The 20,299-nt window shown below is 39.6% G+C and overlaps 2 protein-coding genes across 3 annotated transcripts in view; one reads left to right on the top strand and one right to left on the bottom strand.

Annotated features, from left to right (window-relative positions):
• The window catches only part of LOC134156151 (5-beta-cholestane-3-alpha,7-alpha-diol 12-alpha-hydroxylase), a 540,007-nt gene that overhangs the window by 201,436 nt on the left and 318,272 nt on the right, over window positions 1-20,299 (top strand). The gene's annotated exons all lie outside the window — the stretch shown is intronic.
• Window positions 186-19,461, bottom strand: LOC134156147 (meiosis-specific coiled-coil domain-containing protein MEIOC-like). Of its 2 annotated transcripts, XM_062603980.1 has the most exons (8): window positions 19,061-19,447; window positions 13,857-13,980; window positions 13,478-13,644; window positions 9,536-9,637; window positions 7,189-8,980; window positions 4,707-4,841; window positions 4,420-4,600; window positions 186-2,065 (listed from the first exon to the last, which is right to left on the bottom strand). In XM_062603980.1, the coding sequence occupies exons 3-8, from the start codon at window positions 13,621-13,623 to the stop codon at window positions 1,863-1,865; spliced, it is 2,559 nt and encodes an 852-aa protein (XP_062459964.1). In that variant the 5' UTR covers window positions 13,624-13,644; window positions 13,857-13,980; window positions 19,061-19,447; the 3' UTR covers window positions 186-1,862. The 2 variants fall into 2 exon arrangements, with proteins under 2 accessions (XP_062459964.1, XP_062459963.1); XM_062603979.1 differs by lacking the exon at window positions 13,857-13,980 and having other exon boundaries at window positions 19,061-19,461.

Below are 20,299 nucleotides of genomic sequence, written 5' to 3'. Positions count from 1 at the left end.
TTAGGAAAGAAAAAACATAATCTTGCTGTACTAGGATTCTGATTTGTACTGACATGCTTTTAGACTTTATTCAGTGGATTGGTGAGGCTTGTGCAACTTTTCTCTATAAAGTTATATAGCTGCTGCCTCATTACAGTTAACAATGGCACTACTGAGACTACACCTGCTCCAGAAACATCCACAGATCCAAAACTACAGAACCGTATTTGGAACATTTGGCAAGTACATTTAGATATGGAAACAAGCACAGATTTATCCACAAAATGTCAAATTCAACATCAAACACTATGGAACAGAAAAACCTTCATTTTTGTCTTTCAAATGTTGCTTATATCCCCAACTTAATTCAATTTTAAAATAAGAACAACTCTCCAAAATATACTCACTAATATACTGATACCCAAGAACCTTAGTTGGTTATTAGTACATGTTAAGAGATCATGTGACAGTAAGACATTAAAATACCTGTAAGAGCCCTAAGAACAAAACTTGAATTACTCTTTTCTAATTCTCACCCTGAACATTCACATGTATACGTAACACTCTGATTGTCTAAGCCACACAATGGAGACAAGTTAACAGCAATTAAACTTACTAAATCTTCCATGCGAAAAATTAATTAGTTAAACAGCTTTGGTAACCTAGTATATAGTTAGCTTTGTGTAAATATTTTGCAAATATCCCTTCCCCAAAAAAAATCTCTACATACTATGAGTACATTTATATAATAATATACATATTTCCTGAGTAAATCGTTAAATCTGATTATTCCGAAGATTTGGCAAAATATCCAACTTTATATTACTAAAATAGATTTTTAAATAAACATTCAATAAAGATATTAAAATAAATATGGAATGTTTTTGAAAATTATAGTACCATGAACTTATATTAACAAACAGCAATTTTCTTTAATTAAGTGCATACTATGTTATATAGTTACTGTTTTTTAACCCACTGAGGAATCCATAAATCTAATTTCTAATCCTGAGTGACAATTTTGTATCACCTGCTAAAGTATACTTCAATGCAGTACTCGCTGCAAAGCTACAAAACCTTTTTCCTTGTTTATGAAGAATTTAAAATGGACTATGGTTTGGAAAAGCTTGGTTTACACTGATTTAGCTAGGAACTGAAGCGGCAGCGTGACTGCGGAAGCATCTCACACAACCAACATTAAACACTGATTATTCTTGTCAAACTCCTGTTAGCGCTAATCTGAATTACCCAAGTCCCTGCCACAGGAAACACTACAGAAGTGTGGACTGCTCTGCACAATGACGGGATGCAAACTACTTCATGATCACTTTGGCACTTAAAAGAACCACATAATGGTGCCGAAAAAAACCCTGAACAATTCTGAAACAGCTTTCTAATGGATTTGTTTGTTTTAGTATGCTAAATTGTATTATTAACGTAAAAAACAAAACAAATAAAAGAGAATTAAGTTCTACCACACTCTAGTTTCTCGGGTCATGGCTTGACTCACAGTTGATACACAGCTTTGGAGAAGCACACAAGGAAACGCTACTATTTAGCTCATCTTAATAACAAAATTCTTATGTAGCAGACTCTGCAATACCAGCAATATTAAAATTGCATTAACACTATTACAAGATGTGTGTCTCAACATCAGAATCACAGTAATAGAAATGCAGCACTAATCAGTAATGGTAACCCTTTTGCTTTTTTTGATAGCTTTTGATAGCTTATCAAAAACACCATCCGTGGTACTGGGCAGGACACTTTGCCCTTACCTCCCCATCCTCAACCTCCCTTTTGTTGTTGTTATTATTATTATTAGCTATTATTCCAGAATCCTCTTGGGTTCCTCAGGTTTTTCTTTTTTGCATCGTTTGTTTTCATGCTCCATGCTGCTTTTTTTCTTGTGTGCTTGTGTTTGGAGGACAAAGCTCCTGCAATGCCCGTTCAACAACTTCTGGTTTTACTGGACTGCTTGAAGAGTTTTTTGGCAAGGTCATCTGCAGTGCACACCATAAAGCGGTACGAGCCTTGCGTGTAGAAGCAGCCAAGTCTCTAATGGCAGCTGCCAGAGCCAGAACATCTACAATGGAAAAGCACGTTACAGGTTACGCTCGTATACACTGGCCTGGTAATATTAATACAGTTTAAAAATTAGTACATTTGTTCAACCCATCACTGGTACACAAAGTGTGCTAAAGAAACAGCTAACAAAATACACTGGTGTTGCATTGGTTGAATTCCATCAGTTAGCTGTTAACATCTCACACTAACAGCAACCATAACTGTGTCCAGAATTCCGTGGTATAACCACCACACCTGTGATGAAATAATTAAGCCTATTTAATTGTTACCAGAGGGGACTATCTTCAAGTACAGAATCGTAGGATCCAAAGTTGGAAGGGACCTCAGGGATCATTTGGTCCAACCTTTCTTGGCAAAGCATGACCTAGATCAGATCACCCAGCACCCTGTACCAGCAAAATCTTAGAAAGTATTGAACACTAGGGAATCCACCACTTCCCTGGGGAGATTATTCCAGGGGCTGATTGTTCTCATTCTGAAAAATTTTCCTCTGGTTTCCAACTGATACCTCCCCAGAAGTAACTTGTGCCCATCACTCCTTGTCTTTCCCATCTGATCACTTGTCGAAAGGGAGTGTCCATCTTCTTTGTAGCCACCCTTTAAATACTGGAATATAGTGATAAGGTCTCCTCTGAGCCTTCTTTTTCAAGGCTGAACAAACTCATCTCTTTTAGCCCTTCCTCACACAGCTGCCTTGTCCTTGGATCATCTTTGTGACCCTTCTCTGGACCCTCTCCAGCCTGTTCACATCTTTTTTGTACAGCAGGGACCAAAACATGACACAGACTTCCAGATGCGGCCTGATGAGCACTGAGTACAGTAGGATAACAACATCTTTATCTCTGCTGGAGATGCCTTTGCAGATGTAACCCAGCATCCTGTTGGCTTTTGTTCCCCGCAGCTGCACACTTTTACTCAACAAGCAGAGTTAGTAAAACTGCCCACTCAATTCCAGCCAGATAAGCTTAATGCAATCCTTTTTAACTCCTTTATCTTCCTTGTGGTGATAGCAATTCCCACCCAACCTCACAGTGAGGAAAGGCTCACTGCTGAACTTGGGATATATAAGCACTAACAGCAGAACTCAAACATGTTTCATAGTGAAGAAAACATGCTAAAGGCTTTTCTGCATGTGATTTAGATTGTACTTAGACAACAGCAGCACATCTCTTCTTCAGAAACGTAACTGCACTGCAGATGTTATCACTAATTGTAAATGACTAACTGCAATTTTTCTAACTACAAGTAGGATACAGGATGGTTTAAATAATGCTTCCATACACCTTTACTATGAAGCATTATCAAAAACACAGTTTGTAGGAATTATTTTATTTTTTTTTAACACCTACCTGTTTCCTGGCTTATGCTTGGGGCTAACATTGTTACACAATTTTAGGAGTAATTTTAGAAGCTGGTTTGCATCTAGGACTATCATTTTTAAGGATATGACATCATGATTGACACCTAACTTGTGAAAGCAAAACATATTGACTCTCTTTACAGTCTATCTTCTCCGTCTTACATGGAAGAACTATCCCATACATGTTGCTGGAAGCCAAAGGAACACCACATCATGGCAGCAACAGGAAATAAGACAATACAGGACAGCGCTGAGTAAGGATCCAAAAAATGGATGGGAGAAGGCAGGAGATGTCCATTCCTCTTTGGAAATAATTCCCCGGGACACAGGCATTTTCTGAATTAAAAATAATACGATCTTTACCTCCAAACCCTGAATTCCTATATGTATCAGCTGTATGATCACTATACTGAATAGCAAGTTATCACTCCCACTGTGGTGCTGAAAGGGAAAGCAACTGTCCTCATTTTGCATTACTTCTACATAAGTATATATTGCTGCTACAAATTATTCTGGCTTTACTTGAGCAGATACTGGAATTCACGAAATGCAATTTCTGGTGGTTTTGTGATTTAGGTAATTAGACATAATCAATTAACAAGGCACCAACTTTTTTTTGGTGTGTTTTATAAGCTGAAAAGAAAGAGTAGCAGTAACACTAATTGAAAAAAAATTAATTCAACTTGTTAAAAACACATACATTTTCACTTTTAGGACAACTACTTAGTTATATGACATCACCAGACAGTTTTTACTGCTCTTAGTGAAGAGGAAAACGTTTCAAAGTATTTAAAGTACCAATGGAAAAGCAGAAAAGAACAAAAAAATAGCTTAAAAGTTGTTTAAAAAGTAACAGGTGTAGGTTTACACTTTTTTTTTGCTGCAGTTACAATAATTGCTGCCTATTTCTAATTCCTGTATTTCAAATGGCTTATTTCTACAATTAAAACTTTCAAAAACCTTTTAAAACCAAAGTAATGGAAACCAGTTACCTTTCTCATTATTATAACGCAGCGCTCGTTGTCTCTGTGGATTAGCAGCACTAACAATCTCATCCTTACGCCTCGCCTGTGTTACATGAATGGCTTCCATATGGTGTTTCAATGTAGTGGATATGTTACTGTGTACAGGGGTACCACGAAGCCTTTCCATCTTTCCTACTAAGGTGAGCACCTGCCAGACATTGAAAACACCAAAAATCACTAAACATATATAAATCTTCATTAAACAAACGGAACAACAAAAAGAAATGCAGGAATTGGAGCTCAAGAAGACTTACCTTAGCTTGTTCTCTTAACTGGTCAACAATCAAGCGATCAACTCGTGATGGGTTAGCAGGAAGGCGGGACATGGGAGTGGTATTTGAGCTTGATATGCGCTTTCCTGGGAAGTTTCTTGCAAGGTCAGCTTCAGTCTGAAAGGGAAATAAATAGCCATTGTACATGTTTGAAATTACTACAGTATTACAAACCACATTTTGGGGCCATTTAGAATTTTCAAATACATTAGAAGTGCACTTCCTGTCTTTACTTCCGACGGCATCTGCACAACAATGCTCCCAAACACTTGTTTAGATGTACAACCAGCTGCCAGGAGACTGAAAATACTTCTGTAATTCAGCTCCACCTCAGAGTACAATGCTCACTGGCAGCTTTACAAAGCTGTACAACTTTATTTTAATCCATCCCGGACACAGACCACAGGCAAAAAAAGTCTTCTGCAGCACCCCAGGTATGCCTTTCAAATGTCACATAGTATGATTATTAACAAAAGAAACAAGTGATCACACCAACATAAGCTGTATTTGAAGTGTATCAGGATTAAGCCAGATTTAACATAAACTGGTATCAGCTCTGAGAAAGTCACACAGCTGCTAAACTCCCCACTGAGAAAGGAACTGGTCAAACCACTATACAGTGCAGGAAGTGACTAAACATCACCTACTTTTAGACAGGAGCTTCTTACACCTGAAGTAAAAAAGACACAATTAGCAAATGATTCCCTATCTCATACCTTCTTTAATGTTCAACAGACTCAGGAGAGAAAGATTAGTACAACATTGCAGTTCAAGGCAAGGTTAAGTCCACATTCATACTATATGCATGTTCATACTGAAAATATGTGCTTAAGTTCATTTCTTTTTGGTTTACTGACACATCCATATTATTTAGTCTCTGCCCTCACCTAACATGAATTAGAAGAGCCAGCTGACTCCACCTGTATTCATCTCAGAAGCCTGACATTCAGAAAAAAACATAAATTCATATGACACCAGGTGTTCAGGTATTTAACAACTAATAAGCAATTTCCAGTATTAATCTTTATGCACATTTAATATCACAGGCAATTCACAATGTTTTTTTAAATGTGAGATGCCTAGAAAGGTGAGATTTATACAAGTTAACAGGTAAGTTCACTGTTGCTGTGAACTCCAAAGCAGTTGCCCTGAACAGGTTTCTGAGAGCTGAAAGGGTTGACTGATTAGACAGATTATATAGACTTATATGCAAATCCCACTGGGGGGAGTTCTCTGTCAACACTTTTAACAAATTAATGTAGGGTGAGAATATCAGAAGTCTGAGAATGTCAGAAGACAGACCCTTCCCATACACATAGGTACAAGTGAGCTATAGCATTCTTCAAAACTATACCTACAAGCAGGGATTAACACAGCCCAAGCACATTATTTTCAGGCAGTCAGGATGCAGTCAGCCCCTTGTGAGGAGTTATTATTTTGGCTGTAGGAATGTGAGCCATGTTATGGCAGCTGGGACAGAGAACAGTTTATACTGTTAAAGCTAACTGCAGGTGTAGCCTATAACTACAAAACCTAAGGACTGAGAAAGCCTGTGTAGATCACTAGGCTAAAGTTGGATCACTAAGAATGGACTAGATCCAAGTTAGTCTAATACAAGAAAGACACTACTATATCACTGCCAGGAAAAGCAAACAAACAAAACTACAACAACAACAAAAACAAAACAAACAAAACCCAAACAAAACCCCACAAAACAAAAAAAACACGAAACAAAAAACCAACCAACAAAAAAAAAAAAAAAAAAACAAAAAACCACCACAAACCCAAAAACCAAAAAACCCAAACCAACACACAACAAAAAAAAACAACCAACAAAAACTAAAACATACCACAAAAATTTCTCTCCTTAAACGGAGAGCCTGGGTACAGAATACTTGAGTTAAAGATTTAGTTGGAGACAATTATGGGACAAGAAAGGAAGAGAAATCCAGCTAACTAAACCGTGCAACATGAACCTTTAAGAGCATTAAGGGCCATAAACCGCCAGTACTTTACAAACCACTTGTGGCAGTGAGGGCCATGATATATCATCATATCATCTAGAGTCATAGCAAAGGCCTATGGAATTAATAACAAATAGATAGTGACTTTTTATTGACCATATTAATAAAAACCATCCAAGCTAACAGTAACTGAGTGCTTTGGCCAGTGACATTGCTACATTTCATGTAGCAAATATAGAAATTTAGAAAAAAATTTCTATAGAAAAAATAGATACACAAACACAGAAATGTTGTATTCCAAGGGAAAGTGATTCAGATACTGAAACTCAAAGCCACACACAATTTAAAACCAGTCGTGCCAAACAATACGAGCACTGTACTTAAAGCAGATGCTGCAGATGTTGTTCTAGTTATTTAAAACTAACAGCGTGATGTCAGAATTCTCGCCTCCTCCAAAGGACTGACAGCTTCGGCAGGAAGTTTGGTCAGTTGTGTTTTACCTTCTTTCTCTCTTTCTCCAAAGCTCTCCACTGCTCGTAACACTCCTCCAGTCGGATGTGAAGCTCATTAGCAGGTCCACTGCGATTTCTCAGAGGTCTGTACTTGTTAAATGGTGTTGGAAAGGCAAAGTATGGTGCAGCTATTTCTCCACAAAACAGATCATTGATAAAGGGATACAAGTGGCTCAAGTCATCATAATGAAAAAGATCAACAAGTTCTGAGAATGGAAATGGTGATGGAGGGAAACTGAAATTATTTGCTGATGAAAACAGGTGAGAATTAAGTGAAGGAAAGCCAGGATTTTGTTTAAAATCAGACATCAATGGGAAAGAAGGAAAAAAAGAAGGATTGATGAAATCTGACATGTTACCACCATTCTGTTCATGCCTTTTTCGGAACATATTGAATTGCTGATGATTTGGGGTTGTATATCCAAAATGAGGAGTCCAATTCCTTCTGCCTCTTTTATCATCTTTATTACTACTTTCTTGGGTCTGTTTTTTTGGAAATCTGTGATATTTTTCAGGGTCTTCACTTACAGCATTTTGCTGGGTTAACCGGTCAGATGGAAAATCAATGGGGCATTTGTGGTATTGCCCCTCCTTATTAGGCAATGAATTGTGCTGCAATCGTCCAATCGCTTTCACTTGCTTCGGATTTTCTGAGATGGAATTAGAAACTCCTAAATTTTTAGAAACACCACTTGATATTTGTGACCTTTCATCCTTCCCTGAAGGGAAGACAGGTAAGATCTGTGGGTAGTAGGACTGCATTACAGACTGATGTGTGGGATAACCAAGAGACATGGCCGAAACCCCTGAAGACAATTGCGGACTTGTTACCACTTGCTTTCCACGTGGGATATCTGACGTAGCTGTTTTCCCATCCAGCCATGTACATCCATGGTATGATGAGTAACTCCCATTTTGCATCACATTTTTTAGAGATAAATCATATTCTGATACCTTATGAGAGCATTCTTGAGGACTAATATGGATCTTACAGTCATTATTATTAAGAGCATCCCCCGAAGTAAAGCTATGATGACCATTTTGCACATGGGTTTCCTGTGCTGTTTTGTCAGCGCCTCTAGAAAAAATATTCTCTTTAGGGGGTTGATTGAAAAAATATGGTGATGGATGAATAGATGACTGTAATTTATGAGCAGCTGTAAAGTTTCCATATCTTTTAGAAAACAAGTGGTTGCCCTGAGACACTTGATCCCAAGAGTCATCAACAGGCTGATTAGAAATATCAGGGGAATACTTAGCTTGTTCTTGAGTACAATTTTTCAGAGCTTTGCTTCTTGCTCTTTCAGTTTTCCAAACCTCTTTCTGAACGCTAGTGCCTTCTTTAACTCTTTTCTGAGAAGAAAAAGTGCTAAAATTTGAGCCGTTTTTGTCATAGTCTCCATTTAAACTTATGTGGTCGTAACTGCCCAAATGCTGATTATAGTCTACATTTTGAAATGAAAATCCTTCTTGATGAATTGCATTATTATTTTGCGAAGAGGAATTGCCAGGGTAACTGTTCTTCAGAATACTATCAGGCTGAGTGCAAGGGCCAGATGGAGAAAGCCAAGACTGTATGAGATGAAGATCTTCCAAACCTCTGTGTAACATCTCCACATCATGTGGCTTCTGCAAGTGCTCCTGACAGCAGTTCTGTGTACCCATCACGGTTGAAAAATCCTGATTTTCAACAGAGTGCTTAGATGAGAGTCCTGAGAATTCACCATTGCTTCCAAGGTCAGATGCCCACACAGGTGGAAACAATCTTGAAAGAGAATTCCTGTAACAAAGTTAAACAAGCCTCCTGTAATAGTTTAAGAAATTTCTTACATTAAAGCAGTTCATGTATCACTGTCATTCCCTCAACGTGCATGTTTCCCCCATTACATTCGTGGCTAATCGTACACAGCCGTCCTCTAAAACATAAGCTGTGGAAGTATTCCTGCTGTAGCTGAGTACATGCTATGTGAAATCTGACTACTAATGCTGTTCTCTAATGTTTATAATCTGTATATTGAGAACTGCAGAGTTTATTCAGATTTATTAAATATTTTAGATTTGACTGTATTCAGTCAACACCCTACCAGTTAAAATGAGATTTTTCCCTCTCCTCCCAAATGCTGTAGGTTGATAGAAGACTAGAAAATTTGCATTTCTAACAGTTTGTTGCCTTATTTTTTTAATGGCAACTGCAGTAAAGAAGAACACCTCTACACTTCAAGGGGTTTTATAAGACCTTCATTACTCAACACTGTGAAAGAATTAAAAATGTGTATCTGTGTGATAAAGGACAAAAGGCCATGCGCACATATAAGAACTTTCAGATCAAACTTACCAGTCTGTAACTGGTTCTGGCTTGCTTGGCTCCTCTAAAATGCTTGACACTAGCCCAAACATATCAGGGCCACTGCCAGAATAAGAAAGGTTTACTGGTGCCCTAAAAAAAAACAAACCAAATAAACCTAGAAAGTCTTTTTCTCCTTAACAAAACAGGCAAAAGGAAAAGTAAAGCATTAAACCTTTGATTTATTTCAGCAGCGTCTTTTAAGTGTTCTGCATTTAATGTAATCTCAGGACACATATATAGAAATCTCCTCCTGCACTCATGAATTCTATAGCTTAAATGAAGCAGAACAACTTCCCTAACTTCTTGCTTCACCAGACACTTCTCAAGCTGTTAAGTGAAGAGTAAGGAGCATCAAAAGATTTTTCCCTCTTTTCAAACAACATAACTTAGTTTATAGACATTTCTTCACATCTTGAGTGTCTCCGTCAGAGGATTAATATGATCAATCTTCTCAAAATCTCAGGGATTCTAAATTATCTATTTCCATAATTCAATAACTGTAATTTTAATCTCAAAACATTTAAGTTATATTTAAATTGAACCACTGTTTAACCCCCTTTAGAAAGAAGTTGGTCAAAACTGTATTAAATATTCCAGATAAATACCAAAGTTGCTCAATCATCACTACTCTTACACAGGCCCAACTTTTACTTAAGGTGCAAAATGAAATCTTTAAAGAGCTGTTTAATGACATCTAACTCTTACTCAGCAGTTAATTAAAACATCACACCATTAAGATCTCCTTCCCTCTAACATGCATTGTTTTGCTCCAATAAATTTCACTCATCATCCTATTCTCACTCAGCTGATTCAATTCATTGTCCCTGAAGATCTTTCAGTCTTCCCTGGTGTCAGCTTATCCCAACAACTACATCATCTGCTAATGCTACCTCATAATTACTCATGCTGATTTTGCTGATTAACGACTATAAAATGTGGGATAAACTACTACAACTATCACCTTGTTAATCTCTTGACACAGTAAAAATTAGACAGTTATGCCTTACTAGCTTTTAAGACCTCACCACATTTTGACTCCTAACGACCTTATTATTTACTTTCTGACCATTCAGTTCCTTCTGGAAGGAATTTGGTGTGTGTTTTTGTTTAGGATATACGTAAGTGCAAGAATTCTTGAAAATGTTTTATGAATGTAGAACTATAACTGCTCCTTGATCACTAGATCTCTTCTTTGCTTTTGTCAGATGGCAAACTTTTTTTTTCCTTATTTTTTGTAAGGAGGCCTATTTATTTCCAATTGCTGCAACCAAGTAGAGATCAGATATGAAAGCTTGCATCTAGATGATGATTTTCAGCAACGGACAGGTCAATTTACAATGTGGCATAGAAATTAAAATCACTGGCCATTTTAGAACCACATACAGGTCAGAAGGAAGCTGGAACGACTATAAATGAAAAAGATAATCTTAGGAAAGAACAAGCACAGGACAGCAGTGTCTAAAATTGCCCAAACAGATTTTACACACTAGATGGACGTGAGATGAAATGTTTGTGTGTTCCTTCTGGTACATGCACCAGAAACATTAAAATGCAATTCAAGGCAGGAGAAACTGAACACTTGACAAATCCTATTTCTTAATGCAATCACTTGTTCAAACAAGGGACTAGAAACACCTCCCCTTGCCTTTTGTCTCAAGCCAGCACTGTTCGCTACCAGCAACATGAAAATTCTTGGTAATGTGACATGTCAGGAAGCATCTTGTAAGGTAAAATCTCAATATACCCTGACAGGAAGATACTTCCCATGAAACACACCAAAAAAAACATGGAAAAGAAGTCAACTACATTCCTGCCTTCTGGTCTCTGGATAAACTACCCTCCATCAATCACAGGACAACTGAATTCAAAACCAAAAATCCCAGTGTAACAGTCATTCAGTTTTCTCAAGCCCAAGATAGGCAACTATCCTTTCTGGTTTGTACCAGAAAACACTTGCTGTAATATCCCTTAGTTCTGCATCATCAAAGAATCAAATCTTTAGCTCCTAGTTCCTTAAGAGAATTTTCTGCCTAGCAAGGCAGAGCAACATAAAAAGAATCCATGAATATCCCTTAGTTCTGCATCATCAAGGAATCAAATCTTTAGCTCCTAGTTCCTTAAGAGAATTTTCTGCCTACCAAGGCAGAGCAACATAAAAAGAATCCATGAATAACCAGCACACAGGAAAGGCAAAGCCATGCCAAATTGCTTACAACTATACCAAACAGAACACAAACGTCCAGCCTGGCACCAAGTCTGTGGCAGCAAGCAAGCCTGCTCTTGCAGACAAAGAACAAGAAATAGGACAAATGAACCAAGACCTACAGCTCCTCACCAGAACTTCCAGGATCAACCTCCAAGGCCCTCCAGGGTGGGAGGAGGAGGGCTGCAGAAGGTGAAAGATCAACAGGCAAATGGAAACGGTACCTTTGCCCCATCTGCGTGCTGTTCCAGCTGTTGTGATTAACTTCAGAACTGAAGCTGAGGAGAAGTCCACAGCCTTTGAGACAGACATTAGATGTGTTGTCTTCATCTGGGGAGATACTGCATTTGCTACCTTTTATTTGCTACCTTACAATAATCTAAAGGCTGCTTTTAAGAAGAGATTGTATATTTTTATTAGTGGATTGCCACTCAGAGCTTAAACTTCACACTTACAGCTAGTACTAAAGCTATATAACCTTTTTAAAAAAATGTAGTGTATATATCTTTTTTAACTGTAGCCTTTCAGCATCTTTTGAAGCAGTGGACTCCCCTTTCTCTTCACATCAGACTTCCTCTTTCTTACTAGGCAAGCGATAAAAAAAACTGCAGTGAGACTGATACTATCAATGCTAACAGCATCACCACAGTGTCAAAAGCTGCTGTGCCAGTCTGTACCAACCAACCCCTCAAAAGCAGTATTAGATTGCCAGCACTTGGCATTAAGATGGAAAGAAGAGAGAGGGAAGCCTAATATGAAATCATGGTTTACATTTTAAGGCTGGAATAGTTCTAATGTTACAATTTCAATGGCTGTGCACAAGCCATAAAATCACCAATATGAAGGAGAGAACCAATTATTTCAGTGGGCACCTCTCAGTTTCTATAATCATTCCCTGTTCCTTGCAACCCTTGTATCATTCATGATTTTATAAAAATCACCCCTCAGCAGAGCTGACTCACCAAAACTGAAGTTTTATTACTCCCCACTGACATGGAAACTTTCAAACCCCTGTCCAGCCTCACTGCCCTGCTCTGCACCTTTACTAATTCTACTGCATTATTAAGACTGGATGATCAGAAGTGCCTGCAACAGTAAAGAACTGGGCAGAGTGGAGCACTCCAGGGGAATAAAAATGTTTCATGATTCAAGTAACAAAGACCCTTTGCATTCATTCAGCATCCAAAACGGCAACTGATTTTTTTTTTTATATATATAAAATCAAACTTGAGTGCATTATATCAAGGGAAGACAGAAGACTGGCATATTTTCAAGAGTAGTGGTATGTATATTTATGCTTTCAGTTGCAGAGGCACCACTTACACTTGACCTGTGCCTAACACTCTCTGCATTGCTCATGTTCCAGGAAACACTCTATATTATCAAGCAGGATCATAACGAGCTATGGTACTGAGGGGTGGGAGGCATGGAAGGAAAGTATTTTCCTTAAGGAGTTTTCAATTACATATGGCATTTTCCCATTTCATTCCCTAAATGTAGTATTCTTTCCAAATTTTAAATGTTTTTACATGTAAACATACACATCCATACACATACAGACCCCCTACCTTTTTCACAACCGTTATAATAACTATTACAGAGCAAAAAAAAAATTCATTGAGTTTCTAGTTATCCCAGAATCAATTCCTAAAAAGATCCAGATTCCATTTGTTCTGCTCCATAATATCCAGAACACCACCATAAGATTACACCAAGAATGCTCATACCGTTTCTTTGTGCAGTCCTGAAAAGAAGTTTTAGATCCAATATCCTCTTCACATGTTGACCAGTTACTATACATATGGGAAGATTCTAGCGGAGGTGGTGTACTAGTAATTGCTCCTAATAATGGGGAAAATAATTGAGTGTCCATTGTTTGTTTCTTGCTATTTACCTATGTTGAAAAGACAAAGAAATATTTTTAACATCAGATGTTTACATAAATGAGCAGTAAATGCAACAAAGCAAACCCTTCCTTTTATATCTTGAGCTACATAACTTTTCAGGAAAACGGAATGTAGCTATGATAAAAGGATAGAGTATAAAATTGCTGCATCCTCTGCCTTAAAGTAGGCTAAAAATAAATGATAATAAAAAATTACTTACTGTACAATAACACAAATTGTCTATAGGTTTCACATTGTAGGTGTCTGCATGTCACATTCACAAGCTCAGAATCTTCTGGCCTAAATGACCGGAAATGCACTTATCACAGGCATACACATTCCTTCTGAGAAAACAAAGGGAAGAGAAATTATCCCTGAAAACAAAATATTCCAATAAAGTGCCCACAATTAGCACAAAGAAACACTTCTAAACTCCACAGAGAAAACATGGGCAAGGAAAGCCATCTGTCTTTAAGTGATGGCCCAGAAAAGTCAAATTATTTATTGAAAGAATACATAATACGGAATCTAAAGAACATGGGGAACCGCACCTCACACAGTATCTCATTGCTATGACAAAACCTGTGACTGACAAAGGTTTACGCTGAGTATCAGAAACCTACTTTGAGTTGGAAGGAAGCTCTGGCATCATCTAGCCTAAATCCCTGCTCAGAGCAGAACCAGTTAGGTCAAGCTACTGTGTTTTTGAGATCCCACTTGAAACCCTAACACCTTTCCAACCCTAACTATTCTATGATTCTAATTCGAGTCAGGAGGCACTGACTCCTATGACCCTGTGGAGGTTAGACACATATTCTGTAACATTCCATAAAAATGCACTATCAACATCTGCATTATTAAATAAGAAACAACAACAACTTCCTGGCCCAGAGACTAAATGACACAACAGTGCTCTTACCCTGCAGCAGAGGAGTATGGTGGTATCCACATTATCTGCTACAAATGACTCCTGAACCACATACAAGTGTCTGACCAAGGCCAACATCTTAGCAGTATCAACAAGCACAAAACAATGCCTGAGCCTTGGTTTTGTTTCGTCTATTAAGAAGCAACACAGAGATAAATTATGCTCCTTGGTTACAGTAGAAAATATTTTCACATAAATTAAAAATAAGATCTGCAGCTAATGGATTTATTTATTTTCAGAGCCATTAATCACTGCTAATGTGAGCTGTGCAGGACAACGTGACTAAATCAGGTAAGGAGGTACTTCATGTACCCGAGATACAACCTCATCATTCAGCACTTCCAAACCACAGGAGTCTGTCATTCTATCTAGTCATGCAGAATTTCAAAATAACTGAGGAATCCTTAGCTGGGCTGTACATATGAACTACTAACAAGATACGGTAAAAGGAAAGAGGGATAAAACAGTGTGTTGCCTCCTACAGGTTGCTTTGGTTTCAGAATTCTTCACTGAATTTCAGGTAGTCACAACAACTAATAACCTAATGGCTTTACAGAGAAAGGACTGACTACAGAGGCACAGAGGTGTTTCACTCAGAATGAATTAAATGCTGCCTCAAAACTAGAAAAAGTTAAAAATAAGTTAAAAAACAAGTGATGACAACTCCAGTCTTCAGTAGAGCTTCACTTCATTCTTTCCACCCTGCAAATCATGGGAAAGCTGCTGCTTTAACTGAATTACCTCCTAAAACAACAAAAAACTTACCATATCTAAAACCTGAAGAGGTTTATCTCAATGGATCTTTTTTTCTCCCAAAGCACAACAGATACAGCTTCTGCTCTTTCATGTAAAATGTAAACATGCATGTTCTAAACTCTCTCCCTCTGTACGAAACTGAACACACTGTAAAATCACATCTTATCTTCTAATGCATGCAGAGGGCTTTTAACTTCTGTAAGCAGATCATCGCAACTGAGGAGTAAGCCAACAGAAGCATTTACTAAAAGCATCCACTGTTTCCAAAAGCCTTACACAGTTCTTTGTATTTAGAAACTTTTTCAACATTTATTTGGGAAGAAATAAGATGGAAACTCCATTGGTATAATGTTAACATTTCAAATATAAATATGCATGAAGCTAAACAGTATCAAAGCTATCAGGCACTGATGGTATTACAGTACCTGAAGGCGAGTCCTGTGCTCCCACTACACGCTGATGCCCTTTTGATTCCTGGTTCCTTCGCTCCTGCTTCACCCAGGCTGCATCCTAAGAATCTGCTGTTACTATGTAGATGGACAAAGACCTTGAGGACAGCTCCTCTTCCTACTATCCTCCCATTCCCCAGTCAAGTGCCACACTAGCACAGCTGCCAGGCGGGACAAGGCAGATGCAATCTACGGATCTTAGTACTGGGCTGGATAAACAGTAAATTGCACCAGAAACAGAGTCCTGCACAGCAGAGAACACAAAACAGCTGAGGTCTGAGGGGACCTTGAGAGTCAAGGCCACTACTCTGAGCAGAGAACTCAGGAGCTTGTGCAGTCATGTCCTGGGCACTGCCAAGGACAGAAGACAACCAGACACATCAATGTGCCCACACTGTATCTCCAGACATAGATAGGAGACAAATTTTCCAGAGACAGACACTTCTGCCTATCTACCACTGCTTGAGATGGACAGCTAGGAGACAGAGACCTATGACTGCTGGAAATCCGCTGTCTGAAGACTTAACTGCACTCTGAGGACAGCAGAAAATTCAAATATTATTTCTCATTACTGGAAATATTTTGTTTCTTATGCTGTCCAGCTAAGTACTGGAAACAATTCAAGGCTGTAACTGTCTATTCTGACATGGTAATAGCTGCTGACAAAGCAGTGAAGGACCCTCAAGCAGACTAGAGGAGTTCTAGGGATTTTCAAAGACAACTACATTAAAACACTGCACATCTTTGTCTCTAAACATATGTAGAGATATGCATTTGACTGGTGGATTACTCACTGGATAAGGAACTGGCTGGCTGGCCACACTCAAAGAGTTACAGTCAATGGCTCAATGTCAAAGTGGAAACCAGTGAAAATGGGCATTCCTCGGGGGTTGGTGTTGGGCCCGATCCTGTTCAACATCTTTGTCAGCGACATGGACAGAGGGATTGAGCACTCTCAGCAAGTCACCAATGATAGCGAGCTGTGTAGTGCAGTGGAGGGAAGGGATGGGATTCAGAGGGACCTGGACAGGATGGAGAGGGGTGACAGTGCAAACTGCATGAAGTTCAACAAGGCCAAGTGCAAGGTCCTGCAGCTGGGTTGGGGCAATCCCAAGCACAAACACAGGCTGGGGGAGACTGGATTGAGAGCAGCCCTGAGGAGAAGGACCTGGGGGTTGGTTGATGAGAAGCTCCCCATGACCCAGCAGTGTGCACTTTCAGACCAGAAACCAACCGTGTCCTGGGCTGCATCACCAGCAGCGTGACCAGCAGGTCGAAGGAGGGGATTCTCCCCCTCTACTGCGCTCTGGTGAGACCCTTCATTGCAGTCCTGTGTCCAGCTCTGGGGCCCCAACACATGAGATGTGGAGCTGCTGGAGCAAGTCCAGAAGAGGCCACAAAGATGCTCCAAGAGCTGGAGCACCTCTGCTATGGAGACAGGCTGAGAGAGCTGGGCTTGTTCAGCCTGGAGAAGAGAAGGCTCCAGGGAGACCTTAGAGCAAGAGGAGAGGGGCTTTTGCCAAGGGCACGCAGGGACAGGACAAGGGAGAATGGCTTTAAACGGACAGAGGGGAGATTGAGATGAGATATGAGAAGGAAGTTCTTCCCCATGAGGGTGGTGAGGCACTGGCACAGGTCGCCCAGAGTAGCTGTGGCTGCCCCATCCCTGTCAGTGTTCAAGGTCAGTTTGGACAGGGCTTGGAGCAACCTGGTCTAGTGGAAACGTGTCTCTGCCCATGGCAGGGGGTTGAAACTAAAATGGTCTTGAATGTCCCTTCCAAACCAAACCATTCTGCTATTCTATATGATTCTATGCCAACTGTACGAAGCGTTTGTGGTGACATTATGTCTATCTGAGGTACACTGCTGAACTACAGCATTGGGGGGGGATAGACTGAAAAAACAATTCAATAGGCCTTCACTCTCTGGTTCGGAGGTGAGAACAAAGGCTTACAGAAAATTTAACAATTCTCTGAAAGGACATATTATAAGCTTAAAAAAATATTATCAGAGCTAAATATTTGCTTCATTTTATAATTAGAAGAAATAACTTTTATTGACATGAAGTCCTGACAAAGTTGGTTTTTTTTTTCCAAAAAGCATCTGAGCTAAATTAGGAGAATGCCTTTTCACAGTCAGTTACCATCAAAAACTGCAGGAACTCACTGCTACGGAACATCACTTACAGATACTTTTCATAAACATCTATCATAACAATAAATACAGCACGGCACAGTATTATTACTTCTATGCTGAATGCATTCATCTCTGATTTCTTGGCAGGATAAATATTTGCTGTTTATTTCTTGTTTTTCTTGGCATGATACAGCAAACATAAGAAAAAGCACTCTTCTGGCTTTTTGACTTAAAACTTCTAGTAGGTCTTACCTACAGACATTTTAATTTGTAGCACACTGAAAAAGGCTAGCTTATGCAGGATGTGCTGATACTAATTCTCTGAAACTAGTGGGTAAGAGTAAGTAAGTCAGAATTCTATAAATTGCCTTCTTGGGGTACCTGGGAAGCTAAGCGGCAGAAGTAAAGAGGTGACAGGGGTATGCAGAAAACTAAAACCAAACAAGAAAATAGGTCAGTTATTCAGATATGTCTCAATATCAGGGACTAACCCTCAAAAATAGCAGATTACTGGATACTTCCTTCTAAATCCAATTTTGAAAATGCTTGTTGCAGTAGCAAAGGGAAATGTTATTTTCCAGCAGTCAAAGAATGAGGAAACTTTTTTTCTGAGAAAATGGAATCAAGTCTGTTAGACCTCTCTTGGAGAGTTGGGTCAAAAATCATACAAGAAAGCACCACCTCAGACAGTGCATGGAGGGAGAAGTACATTTATGAGATGCTTATCCAATATACGGGGTTTATAGCCAAATTACAATTGAGAACAAACATAAGCCAATAGGCCATTTCTTCTGTCTGTTTTAAATGCTACCATCTAAATACATTCATTTAATATAATCAAAGATATTTTTTTTTTTTGGCCACAGTAAGTTCCAAGAATTATTCTTCAGTAGACCATGGTAAGTCTCACAAATGCCCTTGACAAGTGGCCCTCAAAGCCAGACTGAATGGGAACTGCTGGTTTGCACGAAGAGAGGATTACTCTCCTCCACTGAAACAGAGAGTAAAAGCTACTCCATCTCTAATGCAGCATCCTCTTGAGGTGCAGAGGATTTTTGTTATGTGGTTATTCAACAGACTTTATTAGAAAATCCCAACATATCATACAAATATTTATCTCTGTTTACCTGAGCAAATTCACTTTTTTGGACTCACCTGTGACTTGGCATGAGCATGGGTGACACACTGTTTGACCATGTCTGTGTTACCAGTACACAAGTTGTCTTCTCTGAAGTATGCAGCATTGCTGTGCAAGCAGAAATTTATATACTTAAGAACAGAATTAGCCTAATTAAAAGCAATTAAAAAAAAAAGGCAGTAATTACCAAGTCTGTCAAAGTTGTACTTTTTATACATGAAACTCATTTCTATCTACCCCTCATTGCTCCTCCCACCATCTCTCCATGTCACACCACCCATACCTCCTCCACAACCACCCACATCTTACATATTAGCAGAACATCGATGTTCACAGAATCACAGAATGGTGTGGGTTGGAAGAGACCTTAAAGATCATCCAGTTCCAACCCCCCTGCCACAGGCAGGGACATTTTCCACCAGACCAGGTTGCGCCAAGCCCTGTCCAACCTAGCCTTGAACACTGCCAGGGATGGGGCAGCCACAGTGTCCCTGGGCAACCTCTGCCAGGGCTTCACCACCCTCACAGGGAAGAACATCTTCCTCTGATCTCATCTGAATCTCCCCTCTGTCAGTTTAAAGCCATTCCCCCTCATCCTGTCCCTACCTGCCCTTGTCAAAAGCCCCTCTCCAGGTTTCCTGTTGGCCCCTTTAGGCACCGGAAGCTAAACTGTCCCCAGAATCTTCTCCAGGCTGAACAAGCCCAGCTCTCTCAGCCTGTCTCCATAGTGGAGGTGCTCCAGCTCTCGGAACATCTTTGTGGCCTCCCCTGGACTCACTCCAAGTGCTCCAGGTCTTTCTTATGTCGGGGCCCCAGAGCTGGATGCAAGACTGCAGTGGGGGGGGTCTCACCAGAGTGGAGCAGAGGGGGAGAATCCCCTCCCTCGACCCGCTCGCTGGTCATGTTGCCGGTGATGCAGCCAAGGACACAGCTGGTTTCTCGACTGGAAGCACACACTGCCAGGTCATGGGAAGCTTCTCATCAACCAATCCCCCAAGTCCTTCCCAGGACTGCTCTCATTCCAGGCTCCTGCAGCCTTTATCTGCGCTTAGGACTGCCTCAACCCAGACACCAGACCATGCACTGGCCTTGTTGAACTGCAATGGTTTGCCTGAATGTCCTGAATTTGTAAATAGTTTTATTTTCTTCTGTCATTGCTCAGAAAGAACTCTAAGCAATAGGACAACCAACCATAGCACAACACCAGAACTTGTTTCTTCAACAGAGAAAACCAATTGCTTTCTACAGATTTGCCC

Source organism: Pezoporus occidentalis, unplaced genomic scaffold (assembly GCF_034315485.1).
Source record: "Pezoporus occidentalis ecotype Australia unplaced genomic scaffold, CSIRO_AGI_Poc_V1 ctg82, whole genome shotgun sequence".
In the NCBI taxonomy this organism is placed as follows: domain Eukaryota; kingdom Metazoa; phylum Chordata; class Aves; order Psittaciformes; family Psittacidae; genus Pezoporus; species Pezoporus occidentalis.
Note: the sequence above shows the minus strand (reverse complement) of the source record. Positions and strands in the feature narration are given on the sequence as shown.